Source organism: Electrona antarctica, assembly GCF_951216825.1.
Source record: "Electrona antarctica genome assembly, chromosome: 18".
NCBI classification, from domain to species: Eukaryota; Metazoa; Chordata; class Actinopteri; order Myctophiformes; family Myctophidae; genus Electrona; species Electrona antarctica.
In genome coordinates, this window is record NC_136799.1 from 20,237,713 (window position 1) to 20,265,479 (window position 27,767).

The window sequence follows — 27,767 nt, forward strand, 5'->3', positions numbered from 1 at the left end:
TAACTATTGTTACATTAACTGACAAATAAAACATTGAAAATGAAGATTGTCATGAAGTCATCCACAGCATTCAACATCATTTTATTTTACAAATGATGCCCCACAGCAGGGCTACAAGAGATCACGCTCTACCGCGAGTCACTTTCTTCAACGCCAGTTGCTGTTGTACTGCGTAAATTATAACCTATAACCACCCAATGTAGCACAAATAGACTGTATGAAATGGCAATAGCATTAGCAAACTATTTTAGTGCTTGCTTGGCGAGCCGCTACAGCACCGCCTGTCATGCATGCCGGGGAGGCAGGTGCGGGGGAGCGTAACAGCAACTGGCGTTGATGAAGAAAGTGACTCACTGCTCTACCCCCTTTCTCTATCTACCCTCCTTTACAATGAGCATGTTTTGTTGCTAAGCCACTGTACATAAATGGATATTCACATAAATATATTGTAAATGAAAACATAACGATTGGCATCTGTCCATCTATTCTTCACCTGGAAAATATTGGAAACAAAGTGACAGAATGAAACTATTGAAATTATTAAGCTGCATTCAAAATAAACCATATAACAGAAGAACCTCAGTACTTAAAAGTACAATGGTAACAATCTACAGTAAACAAAAGAACAAAACATTATAAAAATGTACAAAACAACCTTAACCATTTGAAATGTATTTTCAAAACTGGACTGCCATGGTTTAAGACATTACAAGGCCCCTCCTGGCTCCAAGAATGTCTTCTTTCTTCTGTTTTCTGTCTTTGACGTGCTTCACTCTCCTGTCACCCCTTAGAAAATAGGACACAGTAAACCATGTATTAAACACAAGCTGTGGTTGAATGATGATATTCTTTCCTATTCTGAGGCAATGGCACCAATACGATCAATGTCATTTGCAGTCTGAGGTGTACTACTCGCAGTAGAACACCACTCCACTGGTTGTTTGAGCTGCATGCGTACCCGTGACACGAGTGTGTGTATCGATCAAAAATAACCATTCGCACCTCTTCCCAAAGCTGCCGTGTCAACAGTGGAAATTAACATAGGAATGCCCCCGGCTGGATGCTAACAATGGTTTAACAGTGGCTGATGGATTCATCAACTACATTTACAGAGGGGATGTCTGCTAAGTATATGCATATGACAACACTGACTGAAGTATCCCTATTATGCAAGTAAATAGAACGTGTGTGTGTGTGTGTATATATATATATATATATAGCGCTGCACTAGTTTAAAAATACCCAGCACACCCCCGGATTATTTGCTAAACTTTTACTTTTTAATATTGAACGACCCTTTTTCAAAGCTCGGTCAAATATACCTTGTTTCGACCTGGTGCTGTTTGTATTTTTTCTGATGAGATTGAGAGATCTGAAAGTCGTTTCCTGCTGTGTTTTCTCCGTTCTCTCCAAATGGCTTCAGTTTCCCTATGAAATAATTTAAAAAAAAGATACAAAATCAGACTTTTAACCAATAATTTGTCATATTTAAGCAGCAGAGAATTTTAAAATGCCAGGCATACCTTTATGGGGCTTGTATGCGAGGGGACGAGCCAGACTTTCTTTCAGGTCAAAGCATGGCTTCTTGTCGTTTCCAGGGGAGTTTGAAACACTTACATTGCCCATGAAAACAAACGTTCCTTTGGAATTCAGAAAAATAAGTATGAGTCAGAGAGACAAATACATAGCATCCTCAGGGTGCATTACTTTTACAGCAACTTTCCACTTCAATATGATATTATCAGTATCAATATATATAATATAATTATATCAGTATGATATTTAGACACTTCATGACTGCAATAACTTCAGATCTGACATGTTACACTGAATGAGTTACAAAATGCATACACATATGTAGTTGGGCTCCCCCAGAGTTAGTGTCGAAGTGTCCTTGAGCAAGACACTGAACCCCAATTGCTCCCGATGTGCTGGTTGGTGCCTTGCATGGTTTCCACCGCCATCGGTGTATGAATGTGTGTGTGAATGGGTGAATTGATGTACAATCTATGTAAAGCTCTTTGGATAAAGGCGCTACAGTATATAAATGCACCATTTACCATTTAGTTCCTGCACCAGTGGCAGCAACCAGTTAACAGAGTCCTTCAAATGGTAGTATGTATGGCATGATGTTACCTGGGGTCTTCATAGCCGAGACGTTAGCAGTCTTTACTGGGTTGACCTTTCCTCCATCATTGTTCCGTTTTCCTGAGGTGCCCAAGGAGATACATGTTGACATACGTGCTGGCGTCTTCACCAAGGTCCTCTTATGTTCATTGTCCTGTGTGGCTTGGGAGAACCTGCAACAAGTAGTTGACATTTGGTTGTGCATTTTGACTTTTTGGACATCCTCAAGATGCACTAATCGTCCATACATTTTCTCACTCAGTTATTTATTACATTCACACCTGGGCAATGTTCATTACAACATGTTTTCTTTTGCTGGGCATAGACCAGCAGTAGAGCACTGGGTCTGCCCCCAAAACAAGACCAAGAGGACGATGTAGAACAGCATCTCACCTAACATTGATCCTGCGAGTGGACAAGACAGATGGCCTGAACAGAGCATCGTCCTTCTGGGAAGGTTTCTTAAGCACAGGTTTACTGGCTGAGGTTTGTCTGCATTTGTCTTCAGCTGGTTTGCTCAGTGCAGGGCTGAACAAGGAAGCACGGCATGGGGGTGGCTTCTATAAAAAAAAATATACAGTATATATATATATTTATACACACACATACATACATATACACATACACTGTGTTTGGAACTGCTAAGCTAGTAGTGGTTTTGAAAGAGAATGCTCAATTAGTGATTGAGTGATTCATTGTGAGTCATAAAAAATACTATCATGTCATACTGATTTCAACAATGTAATTTCAGTAATTCACTTGATTACCTTAAGGTCTTTCACTGAATTACTGTAAGTTTCCATCTGCTTCTGCTTCCTCTCGACGTAGGAGTCAATGGACTCCATCTTTTTAAAATGTGCCTCGTGTAGTTTTTTGAAGTCTGTACAAAACAGTATTCAGAGAAACAGTTGTAGAAGTAGTAAGAAGAAAACAGTGCATATGTAAAAGATTGGCGAAACTTTCAGGAAACCAAATTAACTGTAGTGCAAGAGAAAAAACGTACTTGGTGTAGCCGGCTTCAAGGCCTTAGACTTATTCAAGAGTCCTTCATGGCGTGGGATTTTACCAGCTTTCCTTGCTTTTGGGCCATTGTCTAATATACAAACAAAATATACATTTATTTATTTTTATGTTACAAGTTTATGTTACATCCAAATATGTTCTATAGCGATAATGGAGCCACTTTCCAGAGGCAACTTGACCCAAGAGGTCAGCTTGTGTGTGGTATATCAAGAGAAGCAGCATGTTTCCCCCCCAAAAAAGACAATGGATGTAGAGAAAAACATTTTAAGCAACCTTCTGGAGAGTTTCCGGCAGCTATTCTATACAATATTAGCAAAATAATAAAGATTATGATCTAGTACAGCCCACCCCTTTTCAATTTATTTTTTACTGACCTGTCACACCACCCACTGGGACTTCATCTGCAAGATGAGGCTGTTGTTCATTGTAGTTTACACCTATCTCAGTGGGGACAATCGCATCAGAACCACCGGTGGGTGAATACCGCTTCCTTTTGGCACTCCCTGCACCAGCTTCAGGAACTTCATTTTCCTTTTGAATTGGAGACAAATTGTTACTCCAATCTCAGTAAAGGTGTATATTATGCAATATGTGCATGTGCACGAACACCTGATATCCCTACTCATGCTGTACCCATTTAGCTGGGAACCCATTGGCAAATCAAAGGAAAAACAGTGCAACAGTCTGTCTCGAGAGACATTTAGCAGACGCTCTTAATCCAGAGCGATTTACAATAAGCAAGGACAATACACACCGACAGTAATACATCAAATGCATAGAAATAGTAATCTAGGAGACTAGCAGAGTGTAGAGTAGCGGCACGCTTTGATCTCGCCGCAAAGCGGGTGCCTATGGGCTATAGTTCCAGATAGAAGATAGAATGAGCACTTCCGCATTCCATTGTTACAATGGGAGTCAACGCTAGTGTCACCACTCTCTTACTATATTACTCTGGAGACTAGGATCATAAGTAAACCAATAACATATCATCAATCTAACAGTAGAATATCATCTTAGTTTGCACTGATAGTGATTACTCATTACTTCCGAGGGACAACAGACAATACCTTGGATGCTGGAAGTTCTGTCTCAGAGATGTTTCTCTTGGATTTCTTTCCCTTGCCACGCTTGGTCACAAATGATATTGGGTTGAAGACTGGCTCATCAGTTACTGCGTTATCATCTTGGACAAGAGGTTGGCTTTCGTTTATGTCCACTTGAGGATCCACATTTATCTCAGTCTCCTGAAATAACATGGAAATAAAATACCTGGTTAGTGAGAAGAGAACGTGTTCAACTCTACGGTTCAACTAGAAGAAGCCTCGGCTCGTACACATATAACAGTAGAGTAGAGTATATTTATTTTGGTCATTAAAAACAATACAGTGCCTGCTTTGTGTTTTTTTTTTGCAAAAATAAATATTGACCAAAAAGGTGTAGGCTGAAGCCTAAGCTTATTGTGCCTACCCTTCTAACAAATAAATGACTTTCATAGGTAAAATAATACAACAAAGCAAACAACAGAAGGGGGGAAAAAAACAAGAAAACAAAACAAAAAACACAACAGGATAATGAGAACAGTACAATGACTAAATTATATCATTTGAGTTGCTACATTAGAGTAAGGGTTACTTAAATATAACAAATATGATAAGCAACAGTTATATTGACGAAGCGTACCTGAACGCTCTCCTCTTGTTGGTAATGCCGTTTGATCGCCATAAGCATCTTCTCCGCCTGTTTAAGATACAAATATAGTTTCATTTGGCTCACATTACGTCTACCAAGGCCCCCAGGAAATATGAACATGACATGTACATTTAGTTTCGTCGTCTTTTTGGCGAGTGAAACGATTAACACAAATAACTAGCTTTAGCAACGAGCGACTGGACTTTTCAAGCATGTTTGAAGTCATTGTATAGTCATTGTTACCTTCATCTTGTTGTAGGCTTTAATACCGAGTTCTTTTGCAAGACATCGCAGCTCCACATACTTCATGGAGTCCAAATCCATTTTTTCCCCCGATAGTTGATGTAATTTCGAAGACAACGTTGTTTGTTTCTCTCATACGTTCCCCAAACAGTCGACTATGCAGCTCTCACGCAGACACTCACTCACACAGACAGACAAACAAACAATATCCTCATTATCCTGTTACAACCGCCTTGAGACGGTTAAAAAAACCTCTCTTTTCAAAAACATGGCGCGTGCGGCATTGTATTGGCTCGTTGGTGCAAGCGGAAGTGCCCCTGCAACCAATGTGGGCTACGGTGTGTTTACCGGTTCCGCCCACTTCAATTTTTTTAAATAGTTTATTATGCCTATAGATATTTTAAAATGATCAGACAAGACATTGACACAATCTATTATCCCACGATACAAATCTGCAATAGTGCACTACATTTATAGTAGGCCAGGCCACCCTCACTTCCTTCGTTTGATTTAACTTCAATGCACATACTGTATCTCATCTGATATTTCTAACCGCTTGGGGGCAGTGCGGCATCAAACTAATGTAGGAGGGAGAGGGTGTAGTTTAAAAATGAATTAATCTACGCAGTTTCTTAGAAAAGCAGTAAACTTGTTGCTACGATGGAGTCTGGGCGAAAATACCTCATGACCTTTCATTGTGAGCAATGTAACACTGTGCTTGGGGACTCTCTTTGGGTTTGTGGAGAGATGGAATGTTTGGATTTTATGCTCAAGTAAATTTACTCCCACAGGCTCACATAATGCATAGCAGCATGTGGTGCAAAGTCCCCAGGGCTAGATTTACATTTAATGTCAATACTATGAATAAAACAAATGTCACGTTCACAGCCGTGCAGACCTACTGTTCTTCGAGATAATTAAGTCGTCGTCGTACTAACCCGAAGAAGTGTGTTTTACATACTAAGGTTAACCCATAATCTGACTGTCGCCTCGGGACTAGAAGGAGAAATGGCTCACTGGTGAGTTGATACAGAAGATGTTGAGCATCACGCATGGCCAGAAGACGGGTTGTACTGGGCATCTCATATGGTATTTCTTGTGTTACATATGTATTATGTATTTTCAGGACCGACCACATTGGAATTTGGAAATAACCCAAATAAGTGTTTCATTACTATGTAAATTCTTGGTGGAAGTTATGTTGTGCTGGAACTTGTATTTATTTTACCAAAATAAAATGAATCAAATTAAATTACCTGCTTACAGTTGACAAGTGTAGGAGAGAAACAGCCAGTGTTCAACCTACCTTCTCATCAGGTATCACTATAGTAGTACCTGATCATCAGGTATGAGGTATCACTACCTGTCCTGATAGTCAGTTGACTGAAACTGATGTCTTCAGTACTAATCATCACAGAACAGTTTGGGGAATGTTTGAACTACTGCCAATACAATACGTATGCAGAAATTTGTCTGGCTCACATATCAGCACTTCAAGTGTATTACCAAGAACCCACTAATACACGTATCAATTGTATTTGCAACTTGTCTCATTAAAATCTAAACGTTTGTCTCCAAATGTAGCATCTGCAGCAATCTGAAGTGCATTGGTTGCCATTGTGTTGTGGGTGTGGTTGTCAACTCAACCCCACAGCACCTGGATGTGCTGCGCTCAGTGTTCATCCTCTACAAAACCTCCATCAATTGGTAAGCCACCATCATCGTGTGTGGGATGGTCAATTAGAATCATTATGTCTGAATGTGCATTGTGTACATTGTTCTTGGAAGGTTTTAATTTTACATTTATTTTAGTACTAGACTACTAGAGTTTTGATCCTGCTGGCCGGGTCTTCAGAGCAATCAAGTATGACGTTACACTCATCAAATAAAGAAAGGTCATTTATTTTCATATATCGGATGGTTATTTGTATGGAAGTAATTAAAATAATAATAATAATAATACATTTTATTTATAAGGCGCCTTTCAGGGCACTCAAGGTCGCCATACAACAGGTTAAAACAGTTAAAGGCTACTTACTTACTATGTTTCTAATATCAGGGGGGAGGGAGTTCCAGATGTGAGGGGCAGAGCGGCTGAAGGCTCTTGACCCCATGGTGGAGAGATGGGCTGGGAGGACTTTCAGAGTGATGGAGGAGGCAGACCTAAGAGACCGGGTGGGAATGTTGACGTGGACAAGGTCAGACAGGTATGGGGGGGCGAGGTTATGAATGGCTTTGAATGTATGGAGGAGGATCTTGTAGTATATGCGGTGTTTGATGGGAAGCCAGTGTAGTACAGGGGTGTGACTGATGACAGGGGTTCTGGTGACGATACGGGCAGCAGCGTTCTGGACCAGTTGGAGTTTATGGAGGAGTTTGTGGGGGAGACCAAAAAGAAGGGAATTACAGTAGTCCAAGCGGGAGGTGACGAGAGAGTGAACCAGGATTGCGGCACTGTGGGGAGTGAGTGAGGGGCGGAGGCGGTTGATATTTCTGAGATGGAAGTAGGCAGACGGGATGGTGTTGTTGATATGGGTGTGGAAAGATAGGGTGCTGTCGAGGACGACACCCAGACTCTTAACCTGAGGGGAGGGGGAAACCGAGGAGTTGTCAATGGTGAGGGTAAAACTGGGTTGCTTGGTGAGTGTGGATTTTGAACCAATGAGGACTACCTCGGTTTTGTCACTGTTGAGTTTGAGGAAATTTGAGGTGAACCAGGATTTGATTTCCTGTAAACGGGTACAGAGGTGGGAGGTGGGAAGGTGGAAGAGGGTTTGGAGGAGATGTAGAGCTGGGTGTCGTCCACGTAACAGTGGAAATTGATGTTGTATTTACGAAGAATCTGTCCAAGGGGGAGGAGGTAGATGATGAATAGGATGGGGCCATGAACAGAGCCCTGGGGAACACCGGAGGAGATGAGGGAGGGATGGGATGTGAATGATTTTAATTGAATTAACTGAGTACGGCCAGAGAGATATGAATGAAACCAGTCTAAGGGTGTGTCAGATAAACCAATGGATGCAAGTCGGTCAAGGAGTGTGGAGTGGGAAATGGTGTCGAAGGCCGCGCTCAGATCTAGGAGGATGAGGATGGATATTAAACCGGAGTCAGCTGCCATCAGGAGGTCGTTAGTGATTTTAAGTAGGGCTGTTTCTGTGCTGTGACGGGGGCGGAAACCGGACTGGAATTGTTCATAGAGGTTATTGTTGGTGAGGTGGGCCTGAATCTGGGATGCTACTGCTTTTTCCAGGATTTTAGCGAGGAATGGCAGGTTGGAGATGGGACGGAGGTTATTGAAGATGTTTGGGTCTAAACCAGGTTGTTTGAGTAATGGTGTAACAGCAGCAGATTTGAGAGATGAAGGGACAGAGCCAGAGGTGAGGGAGGAGTGAATAATGGCAGTTATCAGGGGCAGCAGAGAGGGGAGGGAGGCTATAACCAGGGAGGATGGCAGGGGGTCAAGTTGGCAGGTGGATGGCTTGGAAGTCCGGATGAGTTTATGTTACTTCATGTCCTGACATTGCAGTTCTCCTGGACTTTACTAGTAATATCTAACGTTTGTCGGTCTAGATAGAACCCTGTTTGCTTGCTACTACAATGATTGTGATCCTGCAATAGCTTTTTTCTCTTGAGTTTTGATATGCTCTTCTTTGTTTCCTTCCACAGCTATATCCTCAACAGCAAGCGAACAGTGAAAGCCTCCAAACTCACATTTGACTTTGAACCCTTAGGAACAACCATAAACAATGTAAGTCAATACCATATCACTGACATGATGTATCAATTTGACCTAAGTGCTATTTATCAGTACCCTCACATCTTTCGCATTTTAGCTGAAACAGCAAGTGGAAGCTCTATCTGTTCCTGTATCACTCATCAGAAAGAGGTTGTCTGAAAGGAGCACCAGCAGTGAAACATGCGACTGAAGCCGTGTTCTTCAAGGTCTTTGTACAATATGTTTTCATGATGATGTTGGCTTGTGCATTTGTTAAATAAATGTAGTGATGAATGGTGAGATAGTATGTAATCATTTTTTTGTTCTGTCAAAGCAAATAAACACATTCCATTTACTTTCTGGTGTATTTCCAGACAAGCTTATGCAGAATGACTAACAATGTGAGCAGGTACAGGTTTCCTGAGTCCCCAGTGAAGATCGAAACCTTATCTTATGGGGCAGTGAGTCACTACTCACTTGCCACTCGGGCCCTACACAGCCTGGCCCATTTAATAATTGAGAACGGCTGCAGTTGTCAAGTTGACACCATGCTGTTTTTTATTGCTGAATTTGATATTTATTTTTTAAATACAAAACCAGACAAGAGATTCACAGATAATAGCATGCCCAGTTCCTCCCTCTGGAGTGCATAGTTTCTAGAGAAAAAGATCTCATCGACAAAGAAATGTCACTGAATATTCTTTACATCAGCCTGTTCATTTTGTTTTCTTAATAGCATAGGTTAGTTTGCCAGTGGGCATTCAGTTCAACAGCAGCTTGGTTAGTTTGACACAACAGAAAACAAAAGAAGAATCAGTGATGTATTTATTTTAGATTCTGACTGATTGCCATTAAATATCCAATGAAGTTTGTGCGTTCAGTGTTATAGATGTTTTTTCTCCCCAGAATCGCTCGAGTATTAGAACAGATAATAAAGGCTACATCATCAACTTGCTGCTGTCATGTCAAACAACCTTGCTGTATACATCATCACCTTGTTAGTCTTACAGAACATCTGGTATTAATGTCAGTACCATAGTTTTAACTCATTCACATTACAAAGTTGGATTATTGCATGCAATACAAATCATTCATTATTCTGCTAGCCTAAATCATGCATACAGTATACTGTATATTTTTAAACCCCACTTATCCATATTGTACATAAATCCCCACATACAGTATATAGCATTACAATGTTTTTAGAACACAGTATTTGAGACATGGAGCTGGTGGTGGTGATTACGATGATGCAGTTGGTACATGAGAGAAAGTGCTTTTCAACAAGTGTTAAGTTCAGCTATGTTAACGTTTTACGCCATGCAGTAACTGAATAGATCAATCAATGCTACAAAAGTGATGACGGCCATTATTGCTTTCATAGTATAGAATATACAGTGTACTGTTTGGTTTTGGATAGTGATGCATGTTGATCTCATTATTAATGCAATTCCGAGGTGTTAGCAGTGATACTGTATTCTAAAGCCAAATATAAATACACCTCCCAAAGGGTTAACCGTAAGCTGCCATAGGCAAAGTCTTGGGGGGGGAAAAAATCCTTTTCACATTACCCTGGCACTAAACTCATGCATTGTTGCGTTATTGCTTCTAAAACTCCAATCAAATAAAATGCTATGAATTAAAATAGAACATACTGACTACTATGAGGTATTATGTACAATTACAATGTTATGATTCATCTTTCTCAGTGACCACCTCACTACTTTGGATACCTATCCAAATCTAAAATAATTAAAGGTACTACTCTAAATATTATTTATAATCCTCAATACGTTTTACATTGGAGAGCTTTTTGGCTGTCATATCTGGAGAACTAGTCTAATTGATTAATTTAAACTTAAGAAAGTATAAACTAAAGGGAAATAGTCAAACATCTCTTGCCTTATGTAACCTAACAAGCAGTTCAGTTAAAAATCAGTTGAACATCCTGTGGTTATGAGCCTATTACTTGCGATACATTTGTCCTTTAAGCGTTTACAGTGTATACTTAAGTTCTTTCTTCTTTTAAGTCCGTGTACACCCTAAGCCTGGCCCTGGACTAAAACAAGGTCTTACATTGGCCTAGGACTGAGTCTCACATCACAATAAGTGACTACTGGTAATCTGAATTATAATTTATTTGTTATACTGATACTGCCCTGGTTTTACATTAAATCTAAACAAAAGGCCTGATTAGACTAAAGGATTAGGTTTCCACAGATTTGAGCTCTGACAGCTTTGAAAAACAATTCTGCTATTCTTCATAAAGCAAGCATCACTACTATTCATGCATGGCTACAATAATGTTGGCACCACAGTTCTGCTAAATAAGCTAATGCATATGAATCTATACATATCTTAATGGAAGACATTGGTGATTTTGTTGCTTTCAAACAACTTGTCACTTGTTTATACAATAGGCCTATACAATTTGGTCAACAACATGACAGTTTTAAGGTAAAATATTGCACAGTTCCCAGTAGGCCTATGGTATTTCTTTTTACAAATGATTGAAAAACAAAACGGGTCTAGTAAATAATACCAGGGTTACAACTCACAGTATAACACTGGCTTTTCTGGACCAATCATACCATAGAATGTGACGGAACAGAAGTAAAATGCCATGTTGTTCCATACATTTCTTAAAAGACAATAACAATTAATGCTAACTCCAAATAATTGTGTGGTGTGGTTGATTGGTTAATTGGTTGTGGGTGTTTAATCAAAGAAAATAAAACAATCCATCTATCAATTAGGCTAACAATTTGAGCAACAAGAATTTGGTTATAGGGGAAAAGGTTTTGTTTGTGATAGTGGTTTATGTCGCACTGGGAGATGCATTAAGGACTGTTTTGACGAAACACATTGTTCCCCTTAATTAAAATGTCTGAACTGCAAGTAAGATAAACAAACTATAGGTAGTTTGCACATTTTGTGAGCTACCTACAGTATTTCTACAATTGTCATAAAATCATGTATTGGGTGTGAAAATGATCCTGCTGTTTTAAGTTTCCACAAAATGAAACAATTTCTTCTGGTGGTCCTATAACTGCTGGAGCACTTTGACAAGTTATTTGGCTACTCATATTGATCATGTTTGCTACTTGTTCACTTTTATGACAATGAGGTAGTGCAAAAAAACAACATGGTTTTCAAATCACGTCACAGGTCTAGATCTTTGCTACAGTATTTTGTGTCTTTCTTTTTTGTCACAGAAAGAAAGCCTATTACCAATTGTATGTTCATAATGAAATACAAAACATCTAGTGGAGAGGACCTTTGTTAAAGAACAAACTCAGGGAGGACAGACCGAAACCTCATGTGGAACAGAAGGGTAAAAGCCTGCTTGATCTAGATTCTTGATCTAGAAGCAGGAGGTTCATTATGCTTGCATGTTAGCATAATTAAATCAGCTTGTTTTGATTTTTGTGAGGAATTGGCCAGCATAACCATAATTTAAAGAACTTCTGATCTGGTGACATGAACATTTTTACTGTTTACATCATGTAGGTCGGATGATGACCGAAGAAGACTAGTTTACATATAAACTAGCTTCATACAATCATCTCAACTGTCTGGAACAGAATGATAGAATACCCTAATCTGAAAGTAATAGTAATGCTGATTTCTTGCACATAACCAATTCATAGCGATAGAATGGGCTACTTTACTCAACCACATAGAAGGCATGACCTATGAAGCCTCAATGTAAATAAACAGTGTTTAAAATAATTAAATGTCTGGCAGATTAACAGTATTTGCAAGGTATCCTCACTGACCAAAATACATGCATTGCAACATACATGGCGGGGATTGTTCAATGATGTGGTCCCAACTCCCAACAACTTCCCTGTTCAGAGACCTCCAAGATCTCCGCGATCACGATGGGTCATCTACTCCCATGGCCACGGATGAAGGCCCATCACGGCATCACCTGTCACAGGGTTTCGCACAACTGGGGATGCTGGGTCTGGCCCGGGGGAGACGTCTGTCCAGTGCTGGCATCATCTGATTTTGGAACTGTTAAAAGTAGATTGCCAATCAAATTTGGGGGCATTTAAGTATGATGAATTTGGCGAAATGTTAGACGGATGAAAAGCACTGACCTTGGCGAAGGTTTCCTCACTCAGAATGATGTAGGTAGTATACATTTTCACTGTGCGGTGTAACGTTAGCACGCTGGTAAACACAATCTAGAGACATTCCCTTTACATGGCAGCCTACCGGATTTGGATAATCGGAACTGGATCACGGGACTAATTTCGGACCAGGCGGACCTGACAAGGTGATTGAACATTTAGATAATCTATCTTCAAGGATGTACTACATGAGACGCAAGAGGGGAGAAGGTCTCCTCGCCCCTTCTTCGCACACCATGTAATCTACGGCGCCATTTCCCTTTTTTATGTACGTCCTCTATGGCGATTGCGCGTTAACTACGTCAGTCAAAATCATAGAAATAGATGTTCAAGAGTGGAAGCAGAGTAGACGATATAGTAGCAGTGAAATTTGTAGCAGTGAAAAACCGCTCCCAAAGGGCACCTACGGACGGCTGCAATTCGAAACTGACCCCCGTAAAAATCTGAATCCCCCCACCGCCCCCCCCCCCCCCCTTTTCCCCTCACTGTATATGTTTCTTTTCCCTTTTTGTCTCCACCAGGCCGAAGGCATGAGGAGAGAGTATGTTTTGCACTCCGTCCGTCCGTCCGTCTGTGAACAACTAATCTCCGGCACCGTTAACCCGGTCGATGCCACATTTTGCACACACACTCCCTGGATGCCAACGATGAACCTCTGCCCCAAAATTTCCAGAACGGCCTGTTATAGCGCCACCAGGAGGCCGCTTTGTGCAAAACAAGTTTTTGGACAGTACACCTACAGATTTTGTCCAAACATCACGCAAATTGGTACACAGTCTTTCTAGAGCCATTCAACGAAACGGGTCTTTCAGATTTCTCAGACTCCATCCTGATTGGCTAAGATTGGCTTCCAAAGTTCGCAGGAGTGCTCAGTTTCAAGCAAAATGCTGCAAATCTTGAACACATCGTCTGATTTCCGTGAAATTGCACACGCACATTGCCACTAGGCAGAGGAAGAAATGCCACGTGAACATTTTCAACTCAGCCTCATGGTGGCGCTATAACTGGCCGAAAAGTGTTTTTACCTCCAACTGCACGGATTTGTGGATAACTTTGTATGCCAACTCCCTAGAGGCCAAGGAAAAACCTTTGCCTGGAATTTTTCAGGCTCTTTATAGCGCCACCAGGAGGCCGACATATGTAAAACACATTTTCTAATATTACTCCTTCAGATGTTATCCAAATTTCACACAAATCGGTACACATGCTCTCCATAGTCATGTGATCAAGACGGGTTTGTTTGATTTCTCATAATCCACCTTCATTGCCTACGATTGGCTTCTAAACTTTTCAGGAGTAGCCCGCTTTGTACCCGTTTTGTACAAATCGCCACAACTACTCAACGCAGCGTCCGATTGCGGTGAAACTGTGCATGCATATTCCCACTAGGCCAAACATCACACACACTCCTATTCTTGTTCTGTTCTTTGACTATATAGAAGTGTCTATTTGTACGTCTCTACATGTTTTGATGAATTGAACATGGTGGACCCTCTTGTAAACAAGTGTAATGCTTAATTGGGTCGTCCACTCACAGTTAATAGTCTTTGTATTGAGTTTGTGCTTGAAATGTACTGTAATTCTGCAAACTGTTAATACATATTTCAATCAATCAATCAATGTCTTTTTCCTAAATCCTGACCTGCACGCTTTATTATTACCATAACACGTATGTCATTACACTACATGTTCAGACCCCCTTTAGGTATTGTGCTAATCTAATAATACAATAAAAACTAAAACAGTAAAGTGGTCTGTTCCCGACCATGCATTGCACGCACTACTAGTTCTTAAAATAACTAGAATTTTGCCATGCGTCGCAAATAGGAAGAAGGCAATAGCAGGAGGGCCATATTGTTTTATTTTTTCAGCAAACATGGCAACCCATGATGTTTTCATATACCCAGTTGCTTGGAAAGTGCAAACTTGGCAACATGGCTGAGTGGCCCTATTTTTTGTTTTGCTTGTTTTTATGTACATATAAAAGAAAGCATGGCAAGTGGCAATGTTTCTATATACCTATATAAGTTGCTTGGATGTGGCAACCTAGCGGGAATACTGTACTGTACTGTAGTCCTCTACTGTACAGTACTGTACTCCTCTGTACTGGGCTGTGCTGTTCTGTGCTATTGTCCTCTGTAGTCTGTACTGTACTGTGCTGTTCTCCTCTGTAGTCTGTACTGTACTGTAGTCCACTGTACTGTACTGTATTGTAGCATACTGTGCCGTACGGTATCATACTGAACTGTGCCATACTGTACTGTACAATACTGTCCCATACTGTACTCTACTGTAGCCTACTGTACCGTACCATACTGTACTGTAGTGAACTGTACAGTACTGTGCTGTGCCTTCCCATACTGTACAGTACTGTGCTGTCCCCTAGTGTATATGGCTGTACTGTACCGTACTGCTGAGCCTTGTGTGTGTGTGTGTGTGTGTGTGTGTGTGTGTGTGTGTGTGTGTGTGTGCGCGAGCGTGCAGTGGAAAGGGGAGGGGGCGGGGAGTGGGGAATTTGTGATGTAATTTGCATCACAGCGAAATGTTGCGCAATAACTGTGTCTGACAAAATATATTTATATATATATATAAAATATAATATATTTGTACAGTAAATATGGCAGTTGTGGGGAAGCGATGTAGTGCATATGGATTCGGGTGGCGTGCAGGATTTTTTGTGCATTACATGGAGACATGTGTGCTAACGGAGTAGTTTGGTAGAAGGCGGCGAACAGATAAACGGCCATGTGCTTGTGTACCCCCTTTCCATTAGGGTAGAAGGATAACGCACGTGCCTTCTCACCAGACTGTAGTGTATGTCATGTTTTAACTGCTGGACTAGAATCCAGACATCCTGACTTGAAAATACATGAAACCTGGCTCTGATCCACACTTTAGTGCATTACGATAATATTAAAATATTTGGTGAAATGGCAACTTTTGTCTTTCTGAAATCCATTAGCTGATACAGATAATTTAAATATAACCCACATAGTCCTATTTTCAATCAAAGAAACAGTTTACATAGCGCATGGCACAATTTATTCAAATTAAATTCATAAATCCCTGTGATAATTCCCATCACATGATAAAACATCTTAATTATCTGATTGATGATCTCATCTTCATTAATAAAAACAGGCATGTTGTATTTCCATTATTCAGTTGCTGAAAGGTATTCATGGAAATGATTTTTAGCAAACTTAATTAGAAAAGAAAAAACAAAACGTCTGCATTTTGGTCAAATACATTGGCCTATACAGAAAATAGATTATAATGCATCACATCCTCTCAAGTACCTGGGACTTTACTTGATGAAAAAATAAAAGCATGACAAAATACTGAGCAGTGCATATATAATCGATAAACATTGTTTCATTGGTTATAGATATTGTATGCCATCCTGAACTAGCTGTTGAGCCTCTGTACTGATAGCCTAATTTCTACTAGTCTACAGGGTTAAATGGAGACATCCTGTGCTTAATTATAAAGGTCACATTTTGGGGGAAGGACCTTTTGTCTATAGGCTGTATATGGCTGTTCAATTCTCAAACATAACCATCTATCAACCATGCTATTTTTTTCCCCTTCAGATTACAGAGATTGGTTATTTCAACATGGCAGGAACTGGTAGCACTGTCCGCCTATTATGCTTCAGGGGTGGTGGTAATCTCTGGTTCTAATCAGATGTGTTGTTTTTAAACCACATGATTAATTGTCAGCAGAAGTTCATCAGTTGGCAAAGTTTTTTGATGACTAGTACTATTTAATTCAGGATTAAATATAATGGGTTGGCGATGGGCTTATGATGCACCAATTGGCATTGCTGTGGAAGAGGCCTTTGGGGTATGGTCAAACTCATGTTGTATTCCAAAACAGGGAAATTACAATCTTTTGGCAGTAGCTGGGTTAACCCATATGAAAGATCAAGCATACAAACAATATCGGTTCCCCGTGTATCTTTTATGAGGGGAGACCCACAACCCATGGCACTTGAGTGGATAAAAAACAACAACAGAAGTAAGTCCTTTGAGAATGCTTAAGGGAAAAGGGAGGACAACCTCAAAAGCCAGAGACTTGCTATGCAACAAGACAGAGGAGTCTTAGATCTTACTTGCATTAAAACACATGCTTTTTGCAGTTGATAATTTACAGCTTTAAAAATGTACTTCCAACATCTGCATATTTTATATATGGACAATGAGGCAGCACATGATAAATATCCATATTCAGGAGGATAGTGTGAGTAAGCTTTAAATTAGCATGACCATGCCTTCTCAGCTCACCCATTTACAATTGCAAAAGCCTGGTCGTACCATGGTATACTATCAATCATCAATCATTGTTCATGTTATGAATAGCAGAAGAGCGATGGTACTAACTGGCAGACAAAAATAAAGAAATAAATAATGTTCCACTTCTGGGAGGATGGAAAAAAATTACATTGTGACAGCATAATAAAACAACCCAAGGCACGCAACTTTTTCCCTTTGTTTATGGAGCAGTGCAAAGGCAGAAACTCAAATGAGACGTATGGCGTCGTCTACCTAATGCTTGATCAAGAGAACATGTACTGTAGGTCAGGCCATGGCAGCTGGCCCGTTGAGTGTTGAAATAGGGTTGGGTCTTGATATCAACTGGCATAGCACCTTTCAGAGTGGTCAATTCCTCAGTGCAGGAACCGGATGCTCATTTTCTGCTCCACGTCCACCTTCTCCAATACCTGAGAAAAGCATAAAAATGCCACGATTCAAGCTAACAATAACAGTCATGAGATTTAGGTGGCAGTTGTGTAAAGCATACGAAAAAGTCCTTCTGCACACCTACAAAGGACAGGTGCGTCGGATAACAGGAAACTGATAGGTAGAAAAAAGAGAATCCCGCACACTGTCTTCACTTGGTTTTTATTGCAACGTTTCGGTCGTCAGACCTTCATCAGGCCTGATGAAGGTCTGACGACCGAAACGTTGCAATAAAAACCACCCTAAGTGAAGACTTCTCTTTTTTCTACCTATCAGTTGTGTAAAGCATGACACTGAATAAGCTTACAAGGACTGCAATAATGTGACTTCACCCTTCAACTTCAATGTGACTACACCCTGGGCACCACTCAAAAATTAGGTTGCTTAAACACTTTTGCATGTGAATGTCAATCTTTTATTCCTGACATTTCATAGTCCATATCACCTATGTGCGAAAGTAGAACATTATACTGAAAGCATTATGGCGCTGAGAAGGAGAGAGACCACTATGGTCGAGCGACCTTAGGATTTTGCAAGAGACCATGATTGTTTAGTCGGTCAAGTGCATGTTGTCATAGCGAGCAAGAGAGCATGACAGGTTGCCTCTCATCATGATAGCTAGAGAAAGGTGAAACATACTGTATAATATATGATGCATGGAAATGGCGTGTCCAACTTCATGAGTTAAAGTAGCGCAACTCAGTTCATTATCGTGTGGTGTAGGTAGGGAGTGGGTGGGCGAGAGACAGACAGATTCTGACATTTTCGAATACCTCTCATCGTGTAAGAATGCTGTGAATGATCCATAGCCTACCGGCTTTGCTTATCCATATCTTCTCAACACAGTAAGGTCAAGGTCACCATCAAATTCGTGGTTCCACCTTTTAATTATTCCATTCTGCTAACCCTAACCCATTGATGGTTGCACGGCGACGCTTTCACTAGATGACGTTTCCTCACCAGAAATCCATACACTGCTGTTCTTTTGACATGACAGTTAAATGAACCTGACTGTCACTTCCTATGCAAGCAGTTTATGTTCCAGCAACGTAACGGTATATGTGTAAACAACTTGATTGAACTATTCCATTCATAATACCAATTTATGCTACAGAGCATAACCCAAATAATGACTGAAGATGACACCTCCACAAAGGCATATAGTAGATTTTGGACATCTTCCAGTGATTAGGGCTGCAACTATCAATTGTCTTAGCGATTATTCTATCAATAACTTTTTCGATTCAGCAAGAAGCATGTTCTTTTAATATTTTATATCAATTAGATTTTCCCCAAGCGCCCAGGATTACATTAGATAATTGACACTGGGTGAAAAAAAATGGGTTACAAAATTGTGGGATAAAACATAAAAATGATTTTCCTCAATTTCTTTCCTCCTCTAAACACATTGTTCATCAGCATAAAATAGCAGCCACATTGACAAAATCTTAACCGTAGAACACTGAACACCTTTTTGTCACACCATCACTAATCACAGGTATATTTTACCCAATGTAAAATATTCAATAAAAGAAAATACATGGCAACTTGAGGTACTCTTCTTTAATAGATCTCTGAAAAAAGTGGGTATTATTTTAAAAATATTCTTTAAAAAACAGAGCTGGGAATGTCTCCTTTGGTTCATGGTACATGTGAGAATGGTCCTGTGGGAAAAAGCCCATTGTGGGTGTATGGGATTTGTGGGTGTTTAGTGTTCTAGGGTTAATAGAAAGAAATGGGAATTCTAAACTGGTGCCCTTTAGCCCACTAACCTTTATGAATTCATTAAAAGAAATTGAATTGTCGCCGTTCTGGTCAGCTTCCTGGATGGTCCTGTCAGCAATGCTGCCTAGCTGTTCATCTGAAATGTTCACACCAACCATCATACGCAAGACCTGTAGAAATGATATAAAATGTAAAACACCTTCTGGCAAACTTGATCTATTGTCACTTTTTATACATGAAGGAATACTGTAAGTGCTTGCATTTGAACATAATTTGTAGTTAAAACACTAGTGGACTAGTGGACTTAAAATGATTACAATATGGAACACATTTTACTGGGTTGAAATAGAACAATAACACATTACTCAGGGCTGGATGCAGAGCAAGGCAGACATGTTTTGTGCAAAACACAAGATCCGTCTACCAAGTAATTTAACCCTGGGATTAAAGCAATTGCAGGTCGCACAATGTCACCGAAACAAAGATGGCTTCATGGATGGACAGAAAACATCATGGGAGGAGAGAGCAGAGAGGAAGCTAAAATACAGGATATTAAGATTGTCTGGCAAATCAACCTGTAGTTAAGGTTAAGAAATTACATTATCAGAGGGTCAAAGTCCTCTCTAACAGCTGAGAAATACTCTACACAGTACTTTGGAAGGGAGTGAATGTTATACAATAGCGTTTGGTCCCTTACGAGTCATCATGGTGTAAACGGCAATTCTGTTATTACATTAATGAAAGGGGGGATAATGGTGCGTTTGGCTATCCTGTTATCCAGAATGACACCGATTCCAATGTGATGTCAAACATTTGCTCTCAGCAAACCTCTCACCTGTAACAGCTCATCACGAGAGATTTTGTCATCCCTGTCCAGGTCGTACAGACGGAAGGCAACTGGCAACAAAACAAAAAAGGGGTTTCACTTTTCAGCCAGTCTCTGAACATATCTGAGAGGTGCGCACGCTTATCCGACACACCAAAGGTCCGACATGCGGAAATCACCCGTCGCTCCTGACATGTGTTGGTCCGACATGTGTTGCGTCGTGCTTGCAGTTAGGGTTAGGTTGTCGGTTTAATGACTGTCGGACCTTTGGTGTGTCGGAACTAAAGCCTGTACCCAATCTGAGAACAGACATTTTTATGAGTATTACCGTCTGCAGGCCTCATTAGCGGGTGCAAGCCAACAATCTGTATTACCATGTGGTTACAGGCAGAAGTGGCTGGTAGAGCAGACCAGTGGTTCCCACTTTTTAGCTCAAGACCCAAAAGAGAAATTACACTTTTGCCCGGGACCCAAACTAGCACTTTTTAAACTATTTATGTATTAAAAGGAAATTATTAGATTCTTTAATTTTATTTATGAAATATTTTTGAAAAATGTAATTGATGAAACATTGTGATTTTTTATTTTCTGTAAATGTAGGAAAAGGGGAGAAAGGATGGGTTTCGACACATTGTTGGGAAACAGTGGGAGTAGAGTCTACTCCCACTCTTTTTCCTGTACGGTTGTCTACTCAGTAGACAACGGTACAGGAAAAAGATGGCAGTATTTTGCAGGAACTGGTGTTATTTTCCCCACTGTCTCAAATCCACCCCCTCATACTGAAAGTGCTCAGACTCACAAAGTAACTTGTTGGTCCTGCTGTTGAGTGGTTCGCTGGCATTTGGGTCTTTATGCTTCTCATTGTCCTCAATGGGTCTGAAGTGAGCCAGGGTTCTCATGAAACCCCTGAAGTTCACCTGGTCCTCTCTGAAAGACAAAGTAGCATGGTCAAAACAAAGATTCCAATTGGGTTTTATAAAAAAAAAGAAAATTTTAGGGCTGCTATCCAAATTCAGGGTGCTAGATCCTAGAAGAGCTAAGCTATGTGTGTAGCTTAGCCCATGTGCCCATGTGTGTTGTGTTGTACATACATATTTTTTTTCTCCCTTCTTTTTCCTTCTAATGAATAACTGACTATTGTGTATGTGCTGCTCGCACTTTGTTTGTTCTTTTTGTGTTTTTCTTGTATTGTGCTTTTAATTTATACCTTTTATACATTTACGTTTCATCTTTATGTAAAAACATAAAAATTCAATGAAAAATGTTTTTCCCCCAGTGTCAATTATCTAATCAATGTAATCCTGGGCGCTACACTTCCTCTGCCAACCTGGGGGGGCAGAGTCCAAGCCGCTTCTTTTCACCTGACAGGGGGGAGTTTCCCTGGCCGGACGTAGCGCGTGAAAGGAACACGTTATTCCAACCAGTTCCTTTCCCCTCCACCAGGCGCCCCGGATGGCCAGGTGGAGGTAGTTCCTACCCTAGGGGACACGGGGAGAACATGCAAACTCCACACAGAAAGGCCCTTTCGCCAACCCCGCCTCAGGTATGAGCACTGATGACGTGGAGAGAGCACGCTCTCTCTAGATCGTCCTCAGACGAGCCCTCCATCGTCGCCTCCAGTCATCCCGGTTCTCCATACATCCGGCCAGCTCGTTGGTGCTTTGCGCTCCTGCATCTTTCTTGAGTACATCCACATATGTTAGTATGGGACGTCCTTGTGACCGGTGCCCGTGTTGGTTCCCACAGCACCAGTCTGCTGGCTAGGAGCTCTTGGTGCCTCTGGCAGTGTCCTGCGAGTCTCATTCTCCTAGCTGCTATTTTGTCGCTCACCCTGAATATTCCGGCATACAGATACGCCCTCAGCGGGAATCGAACACAGGACGTTCCAGCTGTGAGGCGACAACACTACTGACCCCCCCCCCCCAACTGAGTTTTATATTGAACCCATTAAGAGTGAGGCAGAGTCTAACAAATGTTTTCTAAATCCTAACAGTTTATGTCAGTGGTGCTCCAACTTCTTCATGTGAAGGACCCCCTAAATGATATGCGTTTGGCCATCACACCCATCGATTTTTTTGTTCCAGAGATACCCAGAAGCAAAGATTTGAGTTAAACAATAATATATATATATATATATATATATATATATATATATATATATATATATATATATATCTATATATATATATATATATATATATATCCTTCAGCATATATTCAAAGATTTACACAAATCTTAAGGATTTTTCAAAAATAAAAAATCTACAAGCTATCGTGGCACAAAGTGCTATGAGCTTGTATATCTGCTATTTTTGAACGGCCAAAGCCTACAATCATGCTTTTTAGCTAAAATGACAGGTGATTTCCCTGTTTTAACAGGTTAAAGTTTCAAAGGAATCTACCATCCAATTATTTTCTTATTCACAAAAACAAGGGGTATGTGGGTATCTACACTGGAGCACATCTCTGGATATACAATGAAAAACACAAATAAGCTGTATTCTGCAGTTGCTTTCAATGAGGGCTTTAGTGTGCCGACCCTTCTGCTGAAGGATCAAGTGGCTTCCAACCAAACCCAAACCAAGCCTGAGGCAAAAACACATCTGTAACCATTAAAAACCCACATCTAAATTCAAAGAACGCCTACACATTGGATTTTTTGGGATCATAACATGTGGAAAAAAGCTCTGGTCAAAAACAAGCAGGACTACATATGAGCTTTAAAGGTCATCAAAACAAGCACAGAACCGAAGAATACAATTCAAATCCTGAGTTAAGACTGTTGTTTACCAGATAGCTCTTTTTGGTTTTATACTATGAATGTTGTTAATTAGTCAATGTGTTACTGGTCACATCTACTGCTGTTTGATGTACACACACTGCTGTTTTGTCGCTCAATCTTGTGGTGATTGTGACTCAGGCCTATAATGTGTACTCTTGAGGGAAAAACAAGAATACAGCTGAGAGCAGACCAACAACAGTGAACACTCACCCCTCAGGGAAGAAGGCGTTGATAATTCTGTCTCCCAGAGGATTGATAGCCAACTCCGGGATCCTTTGGAAATCTTCTCGACTGTAGGAATCAGGAATGGAGGTAGTGAGCTCACAATTTATTTTAAAGGAATACAAAGCGTGCGACCCAACCCTCACATCAAATAACCACCACAGCTCTTAAAAATAGGTTTAATTATTGATAAATATGTTAACTCAGTGACTTGCCAGTATTATTATTAAATTCGACACAGAAACCAGACATCAAACTCAACATTACAGGAAAGCGGTTACAAAGGTAACCCCTGTTTTATAACAAGTGAGATGACTCGCCTGCATAATGAAAGAGTTTCCCTCTGGAACCTGTTTTTGTATGATAATAGTAAGTCAATGCAACAGTCTATCTGGCGGATGAGATATTCGGACGTGAATGTTGTGTCAACTGATGATTAAAACAAGTCACCTTGGATCCAAAGCCAGGTGGTTTCTGACTGCACACAACCCAAGTAAAAGCTGCAGTGCAAGGACACAGGGATCCTGTGTTTATTATGTGTAAACATGCAATCTGAGAAAACTGGTGCTGTGTAACAACACTATAAACGGATGTGTCCATGTATTCTCTTTTCCAATAATGTGTAAACCTTTGGAATTCAGTGAAGGGAATGCACTTGATACCGATACTTGATACTGTCATTTTACTAAACCAACAATGATCAGAACATAGCTTCGCCTGTGTAGGAGGACCTGAACCTGATGAAGCCCTCTGCCATACATGGGTGCAACATTGTTCTGATTATTGTAGTGTAGTCTATTGTTGTCTAAAAGACGGGAGAGACATTCCCCTCTTCTTCACTTGGTTATTTTTTGGGTCTAGCAGCGTGTTCAAAGAACTGTGGGGATGTTATCCTACTTTTTCATAACCTTTGGAATTCAAAAACATTCAATGATTACCTATTTCTTCACCTATTGCTTGTTCTGTATATATTATGCATGTGTGCATAATATATGCACACATGCCCAAAAGTGCCCAAAGTAGCTCTGGTCCATAGCTCTAATGGACCAGAGCTAGCCCCAAAATGAGACAGAAAAATCTTAGTAAAATGTTCCATTAGCCAATAACAATTGTAAAATACAAATATATACATATAAATACACGTATAATTACCTGAGGGTTCCATTTTCACCTTTATCAAGGCTGGTGAAGCGACTGTACAGACGTGTGATCTGACTGTGAGAAACTGCAAGGGGACGCAGACAGACAGGTCACAACTCAAACGTCGTTACTGTGTAACTGTATGACACTAATGACAGACTGAGACTTTCAGCTAAATTGTTGCACTAATTAATTTAACAGACTATTGATGATTCCAAACAATATGTCATACTGATTTTGACATCTAAAAGTATGTTGCCAGTTATACATTATATTAGATGACGTTCATTGAACCCAGAGATGAAATGACATGAAATGTTTAACCACAAAGCGTTTTGGCGTCCGTGTCTCCCAATTTCCCAAATCCAACCCAGCAATTAGTCTGAGCTCAACTTACAGCCCGTTTCCTTCTTGATTTCTTCAATTTCCTCTTCTCTGAGTAATGTGGACGCTCGTGAACCCATGGTGAATGATAAACCTCGCAATCAAGCGGTAAAAAAAAAAGAAACTCAAAGTAATTCCTCCAGCAGTCTAAAAGTTGTCCGAGCTAGCTCAAAGCCAGACAAGAGCTAACAACAAGTTAGCAAACACTCCTCCTAGCTACGCTACTGGCTCTCGTTTGAAGTGAATTCTCGATTTAATGACAGATGGACATTCGCTGCTGCTCTCTTGCTGGAAATGAATCCAATCGGTTGTTTTCTGTCTTCCTTGCTGATGCTTGTCTGTTCCTTTTAAAAACCTTGTCGATCTCGTCGTCTGTCTTGCTGCTGCTACTACTGTAGACTGCTAGCTATTATCTTACTTACAGCTGAGCTAACCTCACAGCAGCTGAGCTGTTGGTGGGTGGGCAAGTAGCGTGTAGATCCCATAGCGCGGAGGCACAGTCACGTTCTGATTGGTTAGTTGGTTGCACATCGCACTGCTGCTAAAAAGCTACTTTTATTTTGTATCTACTACTTTTTAGCTACTTTTTATCTTGTGTGTGAGGCAAATAAATGTGTGTCGCGCGCGTACAATTAAAAAATAAGCTCTGTATAATTGCATTTAAATTGCAATCTCTCTTTTTCTTTTTTTCCCCTTTTTTTCAAAGATAGATAGAAATATACTGTGGATACTTTTAGCACAATAACGCCCTCGTGTGGTTAGTAATGTAAATTATTTGTCCTCTACTTTCAATGAGGACAAACATTGTTTAATTATATATCATCATCATCATTGGGAAGTTCGGCCGTCGGGACTCGTGTTTATTTATTTCGCTTAAAAGTTAAATCTTCTCAATAGAAACTTTCAAAATCCACGTTTTTCTGATTGATTCGAAATTGCAATTATGTTGCAAAATAAATATCTGTCAAAACATTGTAAAGGTGGTCTAGTCTAGGTAGGACAGTTTTTCCCAGACTTTTTAGCCCACAATTTGCTGTGAGCTGAGTTTAGTATATATATATTTTTCAAAATATAAAAACAAAGAGTTGTATTTTCTTTCTGTGAAACTTGCATATGATGTCAAACTCTTTGAATAAAATGTATTAAAAAAAAAGAAAAAGATGCTATTTTCACAAACTTTTAAAAAAATTAATTAATTAATTAATTAATTAATTAATTAATGTAATGAATTTATTTATCAGATTTCTTGTATGTGAAATTGTGTTGAATTTATAAGTTCTGATTATTTATTTATTTGTTTTGGGGCTTTTATGCCTTTATTGATAGTGAATAGTAGATAGACAGGAAAGGGGGAGAGATGGGGAGTGGCACGCGACAAAGGCCGTCAGGCTCGGGAGTCGAACCCACGGCCCACCATCCGGCTGGCTTTGCAGCCTAGATGCCCAGACGGTTGTCAGGGCCATAACTTCAGATTTTTGAGGGGCCCCTCCTATGCCCAGCTTTGTGTGTTTGTGTGTACCCCATCATTGGCTGAGCACTATAGCGATGATTTGATTGGCTGAGCAATGTACAGAAAATTGAGGAATTGTGATTGGTCGGATGTGATGACGTATGATAGATAGCGCCCCTCACTTCACACGGGTGTGATTTTATAAAATGTTTTTCATCTTTTAAAAATATAAGGAGAAAAAAGTAAATGAAAATAAATTATATTTAGTGACCCAAAAAGTGGGATCCTGTCTGTCCCTTATGCCCATATATGGAGACCTCTGTATGACTTGTTTGTGCAATTACTTCATAGTACTGGCGGGCGGGCACCAAGTATACGCTGACAACGGGTAGTCGGTTACAATGGGTACTCTGACAATGGTTACAACGGATACAACTGGAGGGGCCTGTGTTCCATAGGTGTTCTTGGCAGAGTTAAGAACAAAAAGGAGCTTAGTTGACAACACAGTTAAAGACAAACCAAGTCATACTTACTCCATAATCATACTAACTTATCACAGTTTTCCTTTAAACAGGAATGACTCAGTCATAACTTCCAGGTGCAACAAGCTCTTGTAGCGTTGTTTTTGTTAATTCCCGACATTCTTTTGTTGGTTCAAGGTACTAGCAAATGTAGTCCAGGCGCTTTTCAAGCACCTGGCAAAAAAAAGTGTTTTACACAAGAAATTCCTATTCCGGGATCACCAAGGAACATCCAAATGTTGAGTCCTCTCTTACATACTATGAGTCAGAACCTGAATTGTATTTCTTGATAGCTTCATCCATCGCAAAGATTGCAAACGTATCTTTAAAAAAAAGTGTTTGAAATAGAGGGGAAAGCAATAGGGGTGACACATAGAAGGTGAAGTTGTCCACATTTAGTTTCCATACTTCCATAAAGACTGAAACTCCCTTTCTCTATTGTCTATCGGAGTGTTTCTCAATGTGGAGTCATTGAGGGCGTTCCAGATAGTTAGGAACGAAATGGACACTTACAGGACAATTAAGACACATAAACCTAACTTCTCCCTAAAAGCGCTCATCATAACCACCTGAGCAGCAATTAATATTCAGCTGGTATGCCAATGGAACCAATTGGACCCACTCCGAGTTAAAAAATGATAGTGCAGATTGGGGTCCCAGAGATAAAAAGTCCATGACATAGTGCAAATAAAATTGGGGGTCCTTGAAATTAAAAATATATGGTCCCTTACTCCCTTGTCACTTCTCTGGTCTTCACCCAGCAAAACAAGTGAAAAAGCCTGATTTCAGACCTGTGGTCTCCTTAGATGTGGCATCTTTGGCCTGGCAACTATTGTGAAGGTTTCCTTTTTAAAAAAAAAGATAATTTGGGGTTGTTGTTGGGTTCCTTTGGGAGCCAGTAACATTATGTTCGATTGGGGTGCAGGTTATGATCAGTTGACCATATAAAGTTTAAGTTGTCTTCCTTCATGTCGTTTTCCTCCCACTTCGTCTTCAGGTCCTCGTTCACTACCCACCTTAAACCTTTACAGGTGGGTGA

The 27,767-nt window shown here is 40.3% G+C and overlaps 3 protein-coding genes and 1 long non-coding RNA gene across 6 annotated transcripts; 1 reads left to right on the forward strand and 3 right to left on the reverse strand.

Annotated features, from left to right (window-relative positions):
* Positions 1-64: 64 nt before the first annotated feature.
* On the reverse strand, positions 65-5,350 carry nusap1 (nucleolar and spindle associated protein 1). Of its 2 annotated transcripts, none has more exons than XM_079528485.1 (11): positions 5,083-5,350; positions 4,831-4,887; positions 4,218-4,394; positions 3,525-3,681; positions 3,131-3,220; positions 2,895-3,007; positions 2,521-2,684; positions 2,137-2,300; positions 1,524-1,640; positions 1,323-1,428; positions 65-786 (listed from the first exon to the last, which is right to left on the reverse strand). In XM_079528485.1, the coding sequence occupies exons 1-11, from the start codon at positions 5,161-5,163 to the stop codon at positions 699-701; spliced, it is 1,314 nt and encodes a 437-aa protein (XP_079384611.1). In that variant the 5' UTR covers positions 5,164-5,350; the 3' UTR covers positions 65-698. The 2 variants fall into 2 exon arrangements, with proteins under 2 accessions (XP_079384611.1, XP_079384610.1); XM_079528484.1 differs by having other exon boundaries at positions 2,521-2,687; positions 5,083-5,348.
* Positions 5,351-5,685: 335 nt separating this feature from the next.
* On the forward strand, positions 5,686-9,086 carry oip5 (opa interacting protein 5). Of its 2 annotated transcripts, none has more exons than XR_013792265.1 (4): positions 5,686-6,101; positions 6,667-6,789; positions 8,749-8,830; positions 8,916-9,086. XR_013792265.1 is itself a non-coding variant. In XM_079528093.1 (4 exons), exons 1-4 carry the CDS (start codon positions 6,119-6,121, stop codon positions 9,006-9,008), a joined length of 351 nt encoding a protein of 116 aa, XP_079384219.1. In that variant the 5' UTR covers positions 5,686-6,118; the 3' UTR covers positions 9,009-9,086. The 2 variants fall into 2 exon arrangements, 1 of the variants encoding a protein (XP_079384219.1); XM_079528093.1 differs by having other exon boundaries at positions 5,686-6,171.
* A 2,802-nt stretch (positions 9,087-11,888) lies between these two features.
* Positions 11,889-13,203, reverse strand: LOC306942505. The gene is made up of 2 exons (XR_013792307.1): positions 12,904-13,203; positions 11,889-12,817 (listed from the first exon to the last, which is right to left on the reverse strand). It is a non-coding gene; the product is annotated as an uncharacterized lncRNA (long non-coding RNA).
* A 2,752-nt stretch (positions 13,204-15,955) lies between these two features.
* LOC306942804 (calcineurin B homologous protein 1) lies at positions 15,956-25,248 on the reverse strand. Its single transcript, XM_079528905.1, has 7 exons — positions 24,771-25,248; positions 24,386-24,458; positions 23,222-23,302; positions 21,029-21,156; positions 20,239-20,300; positions 19,451-19,573; positions 15,956-17,659 (listed from the first exon to the last, which is right to left on the reverse strand). Exons 1-7 carry the CDS (start codon positions 24,835-24,837, stop codon positions 17,606-17,608), a joined length of 588 nt encoding a protein of 195 aa, XP_079385031.1. The 5' UTR covers positions 24,838-25,248; the 3' UTR covers positions 15,956-17,605.
* Positions 25,249-27,767: the final 2,519 nt, after the last annotated feature.

What these genes read in the sequence shown, in the direction of transcription:
- nusap1 (XM_079528484.1), bottom strand. Translation starts at nt 5,163, where the DNA reads ATGGATTTGGACTCCATGAAGTATGTGGAGCTGCGATGTCTTGCAAAA. An exon ending in AACAAGAGGAGAGCGTTCAG is followed by an intron (nt 4,395 to 4,830) that starts GTACGCTTCGTC and finishes ATGTTATTTCAG; the next exon opens with GAGACTGAGATAAATGTGGA. An exon ending in CAGCACCAGGTCGAAACAAG is followed by an intron (nt 787 to 1,322) that starts GTATATTTGACC and finishes CTATTTTCTAAG; the next exon opens with GGGTGACAGGAGAGTGAAGC.
- oip5 (XM_079528093.1), top strand. Translation starts at nt 6,119, where the DNA reads ATGTTGAGCATCACGCATGGCCAGAAGACGGGTTGTACTGGGCATCTC. An exon ending in TACAAAACCTCCATCAATTG is followed by an intron (nt 6,790 to 8,748) that starts GTAAGCCACCAT and finishes TTCCTTCCACAG; the next exon opens with CTATATCCTCAACAGCAAGC. An exon ending in TAGGAACAACCATAAACAAT is followed by an intron (nt 8,831 to 8,915) that starts GTAAGTCAATAC and finishes TTCGCATTTTAG; the next exon opens with CTGAAACAGCAAGTGGAAGC.
- LOC306942804 (XM_079528905.1), bottom strand. Translation starts at nt 24,837, where the DNA reads ATGGGTTCACGAGCGTCCACATTACTCAGAGAAGAGGAAATTGAAGAA. An exon ending in CAGGACCAACAAGTTACTTT is followed by an intron (nt 20,301 to 21,028) that starts GTGAGTCTGAGC and finishes TTTTGTTGCCAG; the next exon opens with TTGCCTTCCGTCTGTACGAC. An exon ending in CTTTTAATGAATTCATAAAG is followed by an intron (nt 17,660 to 19,450) that starts GTTAGTGGGCTA and finishes TGCTTTTCTCAG; the next exon opens with GTATTGGAGAAGGTGGACGT.